Raw genomic sequence first — 15,087 nt, forward strand, 5'->3', positions numbered from 1 at the left:
TCAAACAGTGGGAGCCGACAGTGAACCTGCTGAGGAGATTCTCTGTGAGTTCAATCTGTCCTAAAAAAGCAAAAATGCTGCGAGGAAAAACAAGCTTCCAGTCACAAGAAGAAGCCACGAGGCTTCTAGAAACTTTTATATCAGCCGTTTGTTCCCCAGATTTAAAGCAGTTGGGATTTTTTTTAAAGTGCAATGCTGGGTTGTTTTTATGGCTCTGATCAGTGCTGTGACCTAGTTTCTGTCAGGATGCCCCACTGTGGTGGAGACAGGACCTACAACTGTTCATGGAGTTCATCAGAAACATGGAAACACACCCGAGACTAAACACGAAAGCCGACATCGGCACAGCCAACTTCCAGGAACAAAGGATTATTCACTCCGATCATCTTTTGATCTATTGGAAAAGCGTTCCCCGAGGTCTTCTAAATTATGATTATGCTGTTTTTAGCCTAAATAAAACAAATTCTCATTTTTTAGGATATGGTTTGTTCATAGCAGCAGGTGTTCATCAGAAATTCACCTCTGAGTTTTGGCGCAGTGCAACAAAAGCTAAACTAAAGCACAGTTTTTTGCTCAAATCTTCTGGAATAAAGTATAATCCAATACCGTAAGCTCCACCAAGTGGCCGAACTGAAACGCTCTCCAGGAGAGGCAGAACATTTATTTTTGTAATATAAGTCAGTCTAGAGCCTTTACAATAGTTTTTTTTGAGCTTCTCCTTTTAGAAATCATGAAACACTGTGCAGTGTTAACAATCTCATTGGTTTATTCATTTACTGACAAATATATTCCCTGAATCAGATTAATATTAATATCTTTAAAACATATATATTGTGTTTCTATTCAAATGTCTAAACGTGTAAACCGTGTAAATTCAAAATTGAATAGTCTAATCAAAGTGATTCAGGTGATACTGAGCCCTAGTGTCACTTATTAGCAAAATTTTGTACATTTTTTGTTGTTTGATTGTAAGTTATGCTGTAAAAGTCAGTAGTCAAGGTTGCCGTGGATCTGAAGACGTTTTTAAGCGACAGCTGTTGGTTGTGTGATGTGTGTGCAGCACTTCTTAGATACATCCATCTACATACAGAATAGAGTTCAGAGGTTCCAGACTGGTTCCTATCACAGAACCAGTCTCCTTTCTCAGCTGGTTGGTTAAGTGTGTTAAAGGAACCTCACAGCAGGTTCAGTTTTGAAGTGGCCCAATAAAAGTCTAGACCTAAACCTGGTTGGGATGCTGTGTTTAAACAGACCAATAATGCAGACAAAGCATTTTTTGTGCTGAAATCCTCTTGCATGGAAAAATGGATTAAAATGTATCGATAACCATCAGAAAGATGGTCACTGGCAGTTATTTTCACCAGCTTCCTACACAGAGAATTGTCAAAACTTTTACTTCCATAACACATTTTATGGAAAAGGTCCTGACTGACACAAGACTTTCAATTTCTGCTAAACAGCGGTGTACAGATGTGTATGTGTATAAACCTATTGGACCCTATTGTTGCTTTGATTCCACAGGATGTTTATGTGATGGTGGAAAGACCGACTGGAGTCATGGAGACTGAGCTGAACTGCAGCTCCCTCTGTGAGTCCCCACTTTGTTTCATCCAGTTAGGAGTCAGCAGGCAGGAGGGGCTGGACATTCTGCAAAGGCTGTGCGGCCTAATCAAGGTAACCTGGGATGGTAAATGGGATTCATATAGAAACACTTGACATTTGTGCTCAGTGCTGATGATCCTGTGGACTTCAAATAAACACACTGCCTGATTCTCTTAAATAAAAGTTTCATCCCATGCGAGGAACACAAAACACCACAAAACACTTTTTTTGTTTGTTTTGTCAAAATTGCCATAGCAACAGGTGGCTCTTTTGTTGTTTATTATTCTGCTGGTAAAAAAATAAAAAAAAACCTTATAGAAACTGTCTCACAAGAGCTTTTTCTATGAAGATGCTCCAATGCCTTCACTTCAAATTCAAATGAATTTTATGAATTGCATTAAAATGAATTTCACTTGTAGCCAATAAAAAAACTGATTTGAAATTTAAAACCGAATAATTATACAAAACCTCGAGATAAAAGGTGAGTTAAGATTTTTAAAGTTGGGATTGTATAAAAAGACTTTCCCCCCTTTTCAAGCAATTAATCGAGCTCATTGAGACAAACTTTATTTTTAATGGTTTAAATTAGATAAGAGCTAATATGTGTATTTATGATTAATAGTAATTATAATTGAATTATAGACATTTAAATACATGTATTTTCCTATCAATTAATGACTAATTATCCTAAGTTTGCTACATTTATTGCATATTTCTGTAGTTTGTCTTCTTTATTTTTGTTTTGATTGCTTGAAATCAACCATTTTATTTCCAGTAGTGTAACTCTATCTCCCCCTTTTAGCCAGTTTCTTTCAGTTTCAGCAAACTGGCTGCTTGACACATCAATATCACGATTTTAATATTACGGCACGTTGAATAAGCAGGATTTAAAAAAAAAAACTTTTTATAATGACATAAAAAATCTTGTTATGATAAAAAAGGAGCTACATCAGTTTAAAGACCCACTCCAATCAGCTTTTGATCTATTGAAAAAGCATTCCCAGTGGTTTTTTAATTAGGATTATGCCATTTTTACCCAAAAAAAAGAAAGAAATTGGACATAGTTTCTGCAGAGCGGCAGTAGTTCATTCAAAATTTGCCTCTGACAGTTGGCAGAGAGCAAAGACCACCACCTTCCCTTCCCCATTGCTGAGAGCTCTCTGTTCTGTTAGCTTACAGCCCCTTACACCCCCAACATAAAATTACTGGTGCAGCGAAAATGGCGAACAAAAACAGAGCTATCCAACCGTTTAGTTTTGATCCAGATTCCAGCTCAGACGAGGAAAACTAAGATGTTCATGGATCTATTAGTCTACAAGTGAATGCATCAGAATGGAGCAGAGCAGGGAGCTTGTGACCCAACCAACACTGAAGAAAAAAAAGGAATGAAAACTGAGGACTTGTTGTGAATTTTGATGTTGCACATTGTTGCACTGACATATTTTTGTGCAGATCTGATAGAAAAACTGGTGCATTCCGCTCAGCTCCAACACAAATGGTTATAACACAAATACTTACATCACACAGGTTTATTTTACAGAAAAACGTAATGATTTTTTGCCTCTAAAAGCTTCATGTTTGCACAAGATTGAATGTTTTACATTTTGTTTGAAAGGTTTGCTTCAAAGTGTATTGAAGATTTGTTGCTCTTTTTAATTGTCATAGCTTTCCTTTCAAATTGTATTCTTCTTACTTTCTGCATTTTCAATGGAGTTTGCTGCTAATGAGTCCTCAGACATGCAGCAATGTTTGCTTTGACCTTCCTCTTAAATGTGGTATCATTTCATCTGAAGAGGCAGCTGAACAGCAGAGAGCAGGAAAGGTAAAGAGGGGATGGACCACTGCAGCTATGTTTAGTGTCACCCTTGTCACCGATGCCTTTAATAGAAGAGCAGGCAGTTATTTACACCATAACAACTCCGGAGAGAGGACAGTCGAATCCTAAGGGTCGCAGACTCGTGTCGGGGAACACAAGCGGGTCTCTGTCCTTTCTGCAGCTCAGAGATAAAAGGTCAGTTTTCATGCTTTATAATATTTATCTGCTTTTCAAACATTTGCCTCTAAATGTGAGGTAATCTTTGAGGCAGTTTTATGTTCTGTCATGAACACTGCATGGCTATAATCAAACGGAACGGTGGACGTATTTCTATTTCTGGAGTGGTTCCTAGCTTTGTGGAATAACAGAAAGCTAAAAATGTAAGGAGCTTAGAATACTTCTCCCACAAAATCCCATCTTTTTTTTCTTCTTCTTTTTCTATGAACGTCTTCTCAGAGATGGCATCTGCTGGGAGCGTTCTTTCCAAGGAGCAGCTTCTTTGCCCCATCTGTTTGGATGTCTTCCGTCTACCCGTTTCAACTCCTTGCGGACACAACTTCTGCAGTGACTGCATTCGGACGTATTGGCAGAGCCCTCATCTCGCACAGTGTCCTGTGTGCAAGCACAGGTTTTACAAGACACCTGACCTCAAGGTCAACACCTTCATATCAGAGGTGGCTTCTCACTTTAGGGAGAATAAATGTGAGATCGATGTGGTGGACCAGGCAGCAGGCGACCAAGGAGACGTTTCTTGCGACGTCTGTGTCGGAAAAAGGGTGAAGGCTTTCAAATCTTGTTTGGACTGTCTGGCTTCATTCTGCGAGACTCATCTGGAGCCCCATCATGTGGTGAGCGCCCTCAAGAAGCACAGCCTGATCAGCCCGATGATCGGCATGCAGGACAGAATTTGCAAGAAGCACGAGAAACTCCTGGATTTGTTCTGCGACACGGACCAGAGCTACGTGTGCCACGCCTGCACAAAGACGGACCACGCGGCTCATCACATTGTTCACATAGAGGATGAAAGCGGACACCGCAGAGCTCAGATGGTGAAGATGAATGTCAGAGTGCAAGAGATGATCAGCTGCAGGCGACAAACCATCTTTGAAATCAATCAAGCTGTCGATCTCAGCAAAAGAAACACGGAGAGAGAAGTTGAGGAGAGCTCGCAAATCTTTGAGAAACTGATCCAAATCCTCCTCAAAAGTCAAGCTGAGGTAGTTGAAGCGATGAAAACAAAACAAGGACAAGTTCTAATCGGTGCCGCCAAGACTACAACAGAGCTGCAGCAGGAGGTCGAAAGGTTAAAAACAAGGAAGGATGAACTGGAGCTGCTCTCTTGCACAGAGGACAATCTCTACTTGCTCCAGAAATTCCCCGACTTCTCCACAATGCCAGCTGTCAGGCAGTGGGATGACCTCTCTGTGGAGAGTGCTGAATATGTGGGCACAGTGAGGAGGGCGCTCCGGAGAGCCGCGTCAGAGCTGGAGGAGGCCGTCAAGGTGGAGTTGAAGAGGCTCTGTGCCACTGAGTTCAAACGTGCTCGCAGGTTTGCAGTGGACGTGACCCTGGACCCCAAAACGGCTCATCCCAAACTGATGCTCTCCAAAAGCAAAAAAGAGGTCTACCACAGCAACGTGGCGGTGAGGCTACCTGCTGACCCACAGAGATTTTATCCTTGCACCAGTGTTTTAGGGACAGAGGGATTTTCCTCCGGCAGGTTTTACTTTGAGGTTCAGGTGAAAGGGAAGACAGAGTGGGACGTTGGAGTTGCACTTGAATCGGTTCAAAGGAAAGGGGGGAACTGGTTGAACCCTGAAAGAGGGTATTGGACCCTTGGGATGAGAAAGGAGGGCAAATACTGGGCACTCTGCAGCCCTCCTGTGTGTGTGCCGTTGCTGGATGAGCCCCAGAGGGTTGGTGTGTATGTGGACGTGGGGTGGGGACAAGTTTCCTTTTACAACCCGGACTCTCATTCTCATATCTACACGTTCACAGGATGTTCTTTCTCTGAAAGACTTTTCCCCCACTTAAACCCCCGTAGAAACCACGGCGGGGTCAACTCAGCTCCCCTTGTCGTTCTGCCAGTCAACATGTGACCTTCCTGTCTGTGAAAGACCCACTCTGATTATCTTTTGAGCTATTTTAAAAGTGGTCTTTTAGCCAAAAATCAAAAAACCTGTGTTATTTTTAAGTACAATTTCTGAATAGCGGCAGTAGTTCATTAGGAAATTAGCCTCTGAGTTGTGGGCACGACTGTTGGCGCGGAGCAATCCTATGCCCCCCTTCCTGTCACCCATCCGTTTACATGAACCTCCTTACACCCTTAACCCAACATTACCAATGTAGCATGCATGGCGAGCAATATTGGAGCTAACCAGCCGTACAGTTTTGAGCCAGATGCCAGCTCAGACGAGGAAAAGAAAACACTAATGCATCACAATGGAGCAGAGCAGGGAGCTTGTGGCCCTCTTTGCGTATTTTCTGCATCACAAGTACGCTCTTTTTTCCTTGTCTTCTTCTGATTCACGGTTTGAATAAAGAAATATTCAGAAATGCAATTTTGAGCTCAATTTTCCTCCATTATCAGAAAAATGCCACAAAAACATGTTAAAAACAACAAAACACAATTTTCATTGGAGATTGTCTTTGTACACAGACACCAGGAAGAGACGCGCTTAAGGGCTTTTGGGCTTAAGCGCCCACTTCTATGAAAAGAGTGTATTTGGTGTTTTTTAACATGTTTTTGTGGCATTTTTCTCATGATAGAGAAAACGTACAAAGAAAATCAATCTCAATTTCTTTATTTGAATCGTGGTAAATCAGGAGTGATGTAGGAGCTACAATCGGCGGGCCACAAGCTCCCTGCTTCACTCCATTCTGATGCATCCATTGCAGACAAATAGATCCCTGTCCGTCATTGTTTTCCTTGTCTGAGCTGGAATTTGAATCAAAGCTGTATGACTGGATAGCTGTGATATTGTTTGGCATTTTGTTGCCCCGCTAATGTTAGGTTTGGGGTGTGAGGGACTCTAGACTACCAGGAGAGTGTGCAAACAAAGGGATGATGGGAAAGGGGGGGGCGAGTTTAATAATTTGTGATGAAATCCTGCCACTCTGCAGAGACTTTGTCTTAGAAAACAACAAAGGTTTTTTTGGTTTAAGCTAAAAAGGGTCATTATCTCAATCGAAAGACCAATGAAACCGCTTTTACAATAGATGAGAAGATGATTGAATTCTTTATCTGCTTTTACTTCCACTGATGTGTGTGAAAAAAATACCTGTTTTATGATGTTTGCAGCTTTCTTCTCTCAAATAAAAGTTGCTGAAAGAAATCTATGCTTCCTTCTCTTGTGTTTGATATTTAACATGGTGTTGCACTGAACCTGCTTTAAAATGCTGTTTTTTTAAACAGGATAAATGTTTCTGTGTGTAGACAGACTGGGAGCCCCAGCGGCGTTCCCTTTCACCGGTTCTGACCGCAGTGATGTGGACTCTGTTGTCCTGCGGCATCTTCCTGGCGTTCTGCTTCCTCTTCTTCACCGTGCGCTTCAGAAATAACAGGTAGAGTGTGAGGTGAAACAACGCAAACCTCACAAAAGGGTCAACACAAACTGAGCCGGTTGGGTGTCATATCTTTAGGATAGTGAAGATGTCCAGTCCCAACCTCAACGTGCTGACTCTCTGTGGAAGTGTCCTGACGTACATCAGCGGGTTCCTGTTTGCTGTGGAAGACCACACCCACTCCCCAGGTGGAACTTCTTCATATATTCTGCAGGTAAGCGTACAAGACTGCCTCCAACGTGGCACAATGGAGAGCGCATGTGGTGAGGTGGCCTTACTCTGCTCTCTGGTGCAGGCCCGGATTTGGACGCTTTGTCTCGGGAGCACGTTGGTGTTTGGGCCGATTCTGGGGAAGACGTGGAGACTGTACAGAGTGTTCACTCAAAGAGTACCTGACAAGAGAGTGGTGAGTCTGCATGTTTTTGCTGCAGAAACATGTGCGTCCGCCAAAACCTGTATTAACCTCACTGGCACCTTTGTGTTTTACTTTAAGGTGTTATTTTTTATTATTTTGACATTAAAGGCCAATAACATAACAATAATAAACGGTAAACAGAAATGTGTTGAGATTCGGCTCATCCTAACACACACACACATACAGTGTGTTTATATATATATATATATATATATATACACATATGAAATATTTCCAAACGTGTAATTGTAACTTGTAACATTTCCAAAATGAAACGCATTGTCTTTTAATTTCTACACAAACGGCTCCCTCATGTGACCTTCTTTCTGTCTCAGATCATCCGAGACATTCAGCTGATTGGGATGGTGTTTCTGCTGCTGATGGTGGATGTGATGGTTCTCACCGGTTGGAATTTGACAGATCCTGTGAGGTGTTCTCGGTCTGTGGCTGCAGTTATGACGGTGAATTTTCTTCTTTTTTTTTCTTTTTTTTACAGAGCTGAGCTGATCGTCACATTACACCAAATTTGATCTGACTGTTTATGCTGCCAGTTTTTCTAAACGTCTTTGTTTTTTCTGTGCAGGTGATGCAGGGAGACGTTTCTTCATCTTTATCTCAGTTGGACGCTTGTTCTTCAGTGTACTCAGACGTGTGGATCATCATCATTGCTGTGCAGAAGGCAGGTATTCCTGTTGACCCTTTAACTGACCTTTGACCTCAACAAAAAAAAACCCACCTTTAGTACCTTCTACAGTTCCAACAAGGGATTTCAATTTAGTTTTATCAGAATGCAGAGAAAAAAATTAAAAACAACAATCCTGAGCTCAAGCTAAATGAAACAATATAACATACAGTATGAGGATATTGGGAATGTGAGGGTGGTTAACAAAAAACTTTTGTTGCCAAGGGAATACAAAAGTACATAGACCTGTCCGTCGTCACCAGGAAAATTAAATAGTTGCTATGGAGAGTAAACAAACAGAAAAGCTTCCATTTTGAAAAAGTGTTATTTTTATCATTAATTTCTGTGCACCCTTGACCAGTGTGTGGCAGCGGCTCAGCCAGTAAGGGCGTGTCAGGAGGGGGTCAAAGAGGGGGGGCGGGTAGCGCCTGCAAGCCATTTAACGCCGCTCTCACCTTTCATTGATTCTGTCTTGGTTTGGTTGTTAAAGGGTTAAAAATGTATTCACATGCAGAAGCAAGTCATTTGGTTTGACATCTGAGATTTCTATGATAACACACCTGACCTGTTTTAACATTTTTTTAAATCTAAATATTCTTTTTGCCGCATCTGGGGGAAAAATCTGCAAAATCTGCTCCGTGGGACTCCAAATGTGCAAAAAAAAAAAGTGTTACTGGTATTTACGGCCAGCACCAATGAAAAAGTATGAAATACAACCATCAATGCAAGTTGTTCATGCTTCAGAAAATTAATCAAAATTCAAATATTATCAGAAGATATTCTTCATGTGACAAACATGGTATTAAAATATGTTATAGTTTACAAACGTGCAGTTTGTGTGAGGAAACATTGCTGTGGTCAAAAACATCAGTTGATAGCTGGAAAAGACGGATTCATTTTCTAATTTTCTGTCATTTTTCCATGGCTTCTTCTTCAGGGTTGTCTCCTTCTCTATGGCACTTATCTGGCCGGACTGACCAGCAATGTCAGCCACACTCCGGTCAACCAGTCTCCCACCATCATAACCGCCGTCACCCTGGTCACTCTCTCCTCTGCCGTAGTCGTCCCGGTGTCCACCTCCCTGCAGGCCTGGCCTAACCTGGTCTACGCCGTTGTAGCCGGAGCCATTTTCATCTGCACTTTGGCCACAAACTGCATGCTGTTTGTGCCTCAGGTATGAAGCAAACGCACCAAACGGCTGAAGGGTTAACAGGAAAGTTGTTTTCCTAGTTTAATGGAGAAGGCAGAAGCTTCAGAGAAACGGCGGTGGGGTTGACAGCTAGGAGGTTGTCAGTTTGGCCATAAAACCTCTGTGATGCCGTGTCTCCGGTTTCCATGTCTGTCAGTGCAGCGTGATTCACACAAAAGCTTTGGATGAGTCGAAACTCTGCAGACGGCGGGAAACTGGTTTATGACTCTGAGAGTCTGGCAGGGAGTTTACGTTACAGTGCAGGAATGGCTCTACGCAGAAGGGGAAGGAAATATTTCAATTCTGACTCTGCCGCTTAAACATACAGTACCTGCTGAAAAACGGGGAGATCAAACCCTTCTGCTGGTTTTTGCCGCTGGGCAAGTCATTCATCATTTTCAACTGTAACTTGTTACGTTTTCCTCTGAAACGCTGCTTTTGCACCTCGCAGCTCACCCAGTGTCGACAGTTTGAGGAGGATCAGAACAACCCGAGTCAGATGGCCAAGTATTTCAGCAGCCCCAGTAAGAGCCAGGCGTCCATGTACAGCCATGATGAGATCTACTACCTGCTGGGAGAGAATGACTCCATGAAGAAACTGCTGAGTGAGGTAATGCACTTTTTTGGAAAACAGAAAAATGAAAAGAACCATGCCACAGAAAAGTGGGAGGGATAAGCTCCAGCAACCCTGTAACCCCCAAGGGGGACTGAGCAGGTTTAGTTGATGGATGGATACAAATCAGAAGGAATCTGCCTGTAACAATTACACTTTACATCTTAAACATTTTCAGAGATTCAAATAAAAGAATGTAAAAGAGCGCGGTGCAAATATTCAAAGGGGAGTTTAAATTAGAGAGCAGCACTCTTGCCCCACAGCGAGAAGTTCCTGGTTCAAATCCTGGCTGGGTTTTTTCTGGGTGGAGTTTGTATGTTCTCCCCTTGCATGAGTGGTTTTGCTCCAGTTTCCTCCCACATTTAAAAAGATTTCATAGATCAAAGGTATCTAAATTGCCACAAGGTGTGAATGTGTGGCCCCACAACAGACTGGTGGCCTGTTCAGGGTGTACCCCGCCTTCACCCAACAGTTTGTGGGTTGTCTCCAGCAATGGCTTGACCCCAAAAGGGATTCAGCTAGTTCAGACAAACACTGTATGGATGAATTCAAATCAAAAATGCAATTACCGGTACATCAGATTTTAAACTATTATTCAAAAGGCACAAAACATCTCTTTAAAAGATACCAAAAATATTGATCAAAAAGCTTCTCTGAATAGATCATCTTTAACTTGACTGACTTCAGTGAAACTTTTGATTTGAACTATTTTCAGTTTGAAAAGACAGTGTACTGGTTTGGGATTGCTGACCTCTAGTGGTGAGAATGGGGAAAGATAAGTTGTGGAAATGAATAAAAAGTGTTTTATTAGGGATGTAAAGGATAACAGATGTGTGTCGAAAAAAATACTGCGTCACAGCAGTAAATCAGCTGAAAACCACAGATATGGACAAGAATGTGTTGGAAAAAAAGGAATTAAATTGATTAGGAAGTAAACAATCGATTACTGGCAGACTTTGTCAGTTTCTCTTCCTTTTTCTCTACTTATGTACATTTAAGGCAAACAAAAAGACGTCCAATCACAAGTTCACTTCTGCCAAGTCCGCTCAATTACAATTGGCTGAAGGTGAACCACAGTGAAGGATGTGTGCTGTTTGCACAATGAAAACTTTTTTTTTGACAACACTTTTAACAATACCAGAATAAATTAAGATGACACACTTTTATTTAACCATAAAGAACAAAACCGTCAAAAAGACCCACAATGGGCGGTTTTGTGTTTGAGGGTGTTTTGTCCTTTAGATGTTTTGTTTTTGTTGCTTAAAATAAAAAATGCTAGTAAGAGCAAAATATTTTCTCTGTTAAAAGGCATTTGCATTTATAGTTTCAATGTCAAATGAATGATAACTATTTCTACATCGTATCAATTTAGGCAAAAATAATTTGGTCATATATGTCGCCACAAGCTGACTCTTTTATGTGTCGTTTCATGGACCATGTGTTGAGATGCACATTGAATCATGTGAGATGGAAAGATATACACCCCTACTTTTTTACATTAGAACTGTGTTGTACTAATGATTTAAACCATCAATGTGTTTTAATAACTACTCCTTATTGTTCTACAGCAGACGTCAAGTTATTTATTATATGTCTGTAAAACCCATTGACTGTATTTGAGAACTGGACTGAGTGACCCCCTCCCTCCTGGCGTTCCAAACAGGAAGTACTCACTGGTTCCAAAAAGCCAAAATCCCATAGACTTCTATTAAGAAATGAGCTGCTATTACTCAGTCAATATTTTTTATATTATTTTTTTCTGTAGTACAAGTTATTCAAGTTATAAACTGACAGATCAGAAGCCTCAATAAAAACGTGTTCAAAATGTTTGACCGATTTCGTGTAGCCCACTATCAAGTGGTAGGGGTGTGGCCTTACAACAAGCTCATTCCTGTTTGGTGAGAGGTGGTTGCCATAGAAATGTTGACTCAGGCTGACTCACTGCTTACCGACGTTGTCTGGCTCCAACATGGCGGCATCCGTACGGCGGGAAAAAAAGGGTGATGCCACACTCATTGGGTCCATTTCTCATAAACGGTCAATGGTAAAACCAAATAAAAATGTCTCACATTGATAGATTATTTTTCTATCCAGATACTTATTGTTTTCTTTCCATTTTTTAAGAAAAATGTCGCCATTGAAAGTCTTCAGGAGCAGGTAAACAGCGCCAAAGACAAACTCCTTCGGCTCATGACGGAGAGCCGTCCCAACAAAGACCAGGATCTGGACTGTTCCCCCACTAACCTCAACTCATCCACCACTCAGACCACTGAGCTCCAGTCTGAGGACCCCTCTTCCTCTCTGTCACAGTTCGACACTAAATCCAGACTGACTTCCTGTCGTGTGACCTCTGCTCCTGTTTTACCTGTAAGGGAATTCTATGAGACTTCCTCTCCTCCAAACTCCCTCGAGTCCATTTCACCTCCTCTTCCTGAGGATACGTCCTCCTGTGAACCTCAGACAGATGTCTCAAAGGCAAAGGAGTCCGCAGTGGGCGATGACCTAAAGTCCCTCACATTTCCTGCCAGGACTGCAGAGGAGGCGGTCCACTTCATCACCTCCCTGCAAACCCAAAGAAGTCTGAACCCCTCGCAGACGGTCTCACTACTCAGTCCCAGCGGGCTGACGTTGCAGACAAACCCAGCTGGGTTTGTAAGCAGTGAGCAGCTAAAGGAGATCCTGCAGGAGCTGAGTGTGGACGCAATCATGGAGACCACGCTGCGATCTCCCGGCTTACCGCCCAGGACCCCCTCCCACCTAAAACTCAGCACACAGTCCCCACTGTCCCTGCAGACACCCCACTCCCCACATCCACCCCTCCTGTTCCGCTACCCCAGCATCTCCCCCAGCATGAAGAGAAAGCGTCGGCCGCCTTTTCACTCCAGCAGAAGAGGTTTGGCCCCTCCATGTCTCTTCAAGGGCCCACAAGCCCCCAGCTGCAGAAAGACTAGAGTTAACTGTGAGCTCCCGTCTCCAGAAGGTCATACCGTGAGGGACGTGGTTTTCCATGATCCAAGCAGCGACCCGGAAGTGGAAAGAGACGAGGAGGGGGGGAAATGCAGAAGATGTGTCTTAAAATATCCCACGTGTCCAGGACAGAACCCTCCAGCTCCGGCTGACATGGAGGAGACGGCTGATCACAAGCAGCGCCGCAAAAACATTCGAGACTCCAGCGGATACTGGGACTCCGACTCCAGCAGCTCCACAGACTACTGCTACTATCATCGACCTTACTGCGACTCCTGCACGCAGAGAGGCTCGCTGCTCTGCTCCGACAGCTCCTCGGACTCCTCTGACAGCGAGTTCGACGACTACATCAGCCTCTGCCCGTCCGCACGGCCCGTGGTGTTCAAGGAAGACCTCAAACCCACTTTTGTGTGAAAAACTGCACTTTACGGTCCATATTTATCCATTAGCAGCACTTGAACCTACAGTTTTCTGAAGCAGCCGCAAACAGCACCGGATGAAGGGCTGATCTGTTTAAAAAGATGAGAAGACATTAACAGGCTTGGTCTGAATTTGAAAAACAAACCCTTTTTTTAATGTTTAACTTCTGACCATTTTACTGTCATTTTTGAATTCTTACCATAAACTTCTTTATTTTCTAAATAGCGAAACACTCACCCTAAGTCCAAAATAAGAAGTGCATTTTATTAGCTTTTTTTCTGAAAAGGTAGTATTTATTATAATATTTATTTGTTGATGTTTTTTTTACAAGCTTTATTGATCCTTTGAATGTTTTCCAAACACATTTCATATTAAATGCAATAAATAATTCATTTCAGAATTGTTTGTTTTTAAAGAAATAACTTCCTGTCATCCTTGCATCTATTTTAAAGTAAAAAAATGTGCATCAATCTTGATTTGAAAAAAAAGGTTAGAAGAATTTTAAGAAATTGAAGGTTTTTTTGAAATATTAAAATGCAGTATTATAATTTTAGATTGGTTTATATTTCTGCCCCTAAAGGAACTTGAATGGGAAAAAATTATTATGAAAAGCCAAGAAATCTTGTTAAATTGTGCTCTTAAATCATTTTAAAAAAAACATCTGCATGTCCTTCAATTTTGATAGTGTCAACATCTAAATGTGTAAATGTATGATTTCTATGGTAACGTTGCTGTCTCATATCTGTCAAACATAAAAAAAATGTTTCAAAAAGTAAAAAAAAGGAAAGAAACATTCTGAAGTTATATAATTCTCCAGGCCTTTACTACAAATTTTAAAGAAATTATCATGTCCAGCAGTTTTCCTGCAGAAAAAAATGCATCATTATTTGATTTGATTTGATTCCCTTTTATTTTTAAACACAAAAAAATATATATATATATCAGGATAAATACGATAAACAGAGATTAGTGCTCAAAAAGTCGTGGGTAGAAGAAAAATCTTACTAATTTTCACCCCACATGTTCACATGTTGAAGCTATAATAATTATTCACACAAACCCCAAAAAATAACTTACAAAGAAGTCAGGATTGTCTGCACATCGTCCCATTAGGCTTCTCATTTTTTAATAGATACGTTTCAAAAATGGTCCTTTTTCTTTTTTTAAATGGTGTAACATTTCTACTAGGAGTGTGTATTCACAAGAGTCTGACGATACGTATCGCGATACATCTCAAGTGTCACTGGTTCTCATCTAGAGCCCACTGCAAAGCACCACAATCTGAGTTTTGATACGGTATTGGCAGCAACATGGCACAGAGTTCTGGTTCGGTACACATACCGAGCAAAAACTAAGTAGCGCATATCTCATAATAACAAAGATTGTGAGGCTGACTGAACATTTAGCACTCAACACAAGCTGATTCTCGCGAGATCTTGTTGTTCCAGTGCGGTGTAGAGCTGCTCAAAGAGGCTCAGTGTGTGCTGCTGCCAACTAGCGATCGGGGATTTTAAGTGGATAACACGTCATTTTTACTCCATCTTTGACTCTTCCCTCCAAGTTTCCTCCATGTTATTCCAAAACCTCACCCCACATCAGCCAACATCATGTTAGTTATTATAAATAACTTCAGTTCAATGAGCATGAGGCTTAACTTTTTGAGGAGACTATTACAAACTAAGTTCTTCATTTAAACAGAACACTACAAGCGGCGCTGAAAGGCATATCCTTTTCTAAGTTTCTCCAATATGTGGCTATTATGTCAAAATATAAGTCACGCTCATTATTGGACCATCGCCCCATTGATAAAATGTTGATA

The 15,087-nt window shown here is 41.6% G+C and overlaps 1 protein-coding gene across 1 annotated transcript; it reads left to right on the forward strand.

Moving 5' to 3' along the window:
* Positions 1-2,944: 2,944 nt before the first annotated feature.
* On the forward strand, positions 2,945-13,665 carry gpr156 (G protein-coupled receptor 156). The gene is made up of 10 exons (XM_023951024.1): positions 2,945-3,613; positions 3,875-5,061; positions 6,855-6,982; positions 7,061-7,196; positions 7,278-7,388; positions 7,733-7,858; positions 7,981-8,076; positions 9,017-9,253; positions 9,720-9,878; positions 12,006-13,665. Exons 2-10 carry the CDS (start codon positions 3,877-3,879, stop codon positions 13,260-13,262), a joined length of 3,435 nt encoding a protein of 1,144 aa, XP_023806792.1. The 5' UTR covers positions 2,945-3,613; positions 3,875-3,876; the 3' UTR covers positions 13,263-13,665.
* The last annotated feature ends 1,422 nt before the right edge of the window (positions 13,666-15,087 follow it).

Source organism: Oryzias latipes, chromosome 21, assembly GCF_002234675.1.
Source record: "Oryzias latipes chromosome 21, ASM223467v1".
Taxonomy (NCBI): domain Eukaryota; kingdom Metazoa; phylum Chordata; class Actinopteri; order Beloniformes; family Adrianichthyidae; genus Oryzias; species Oryzias latipes.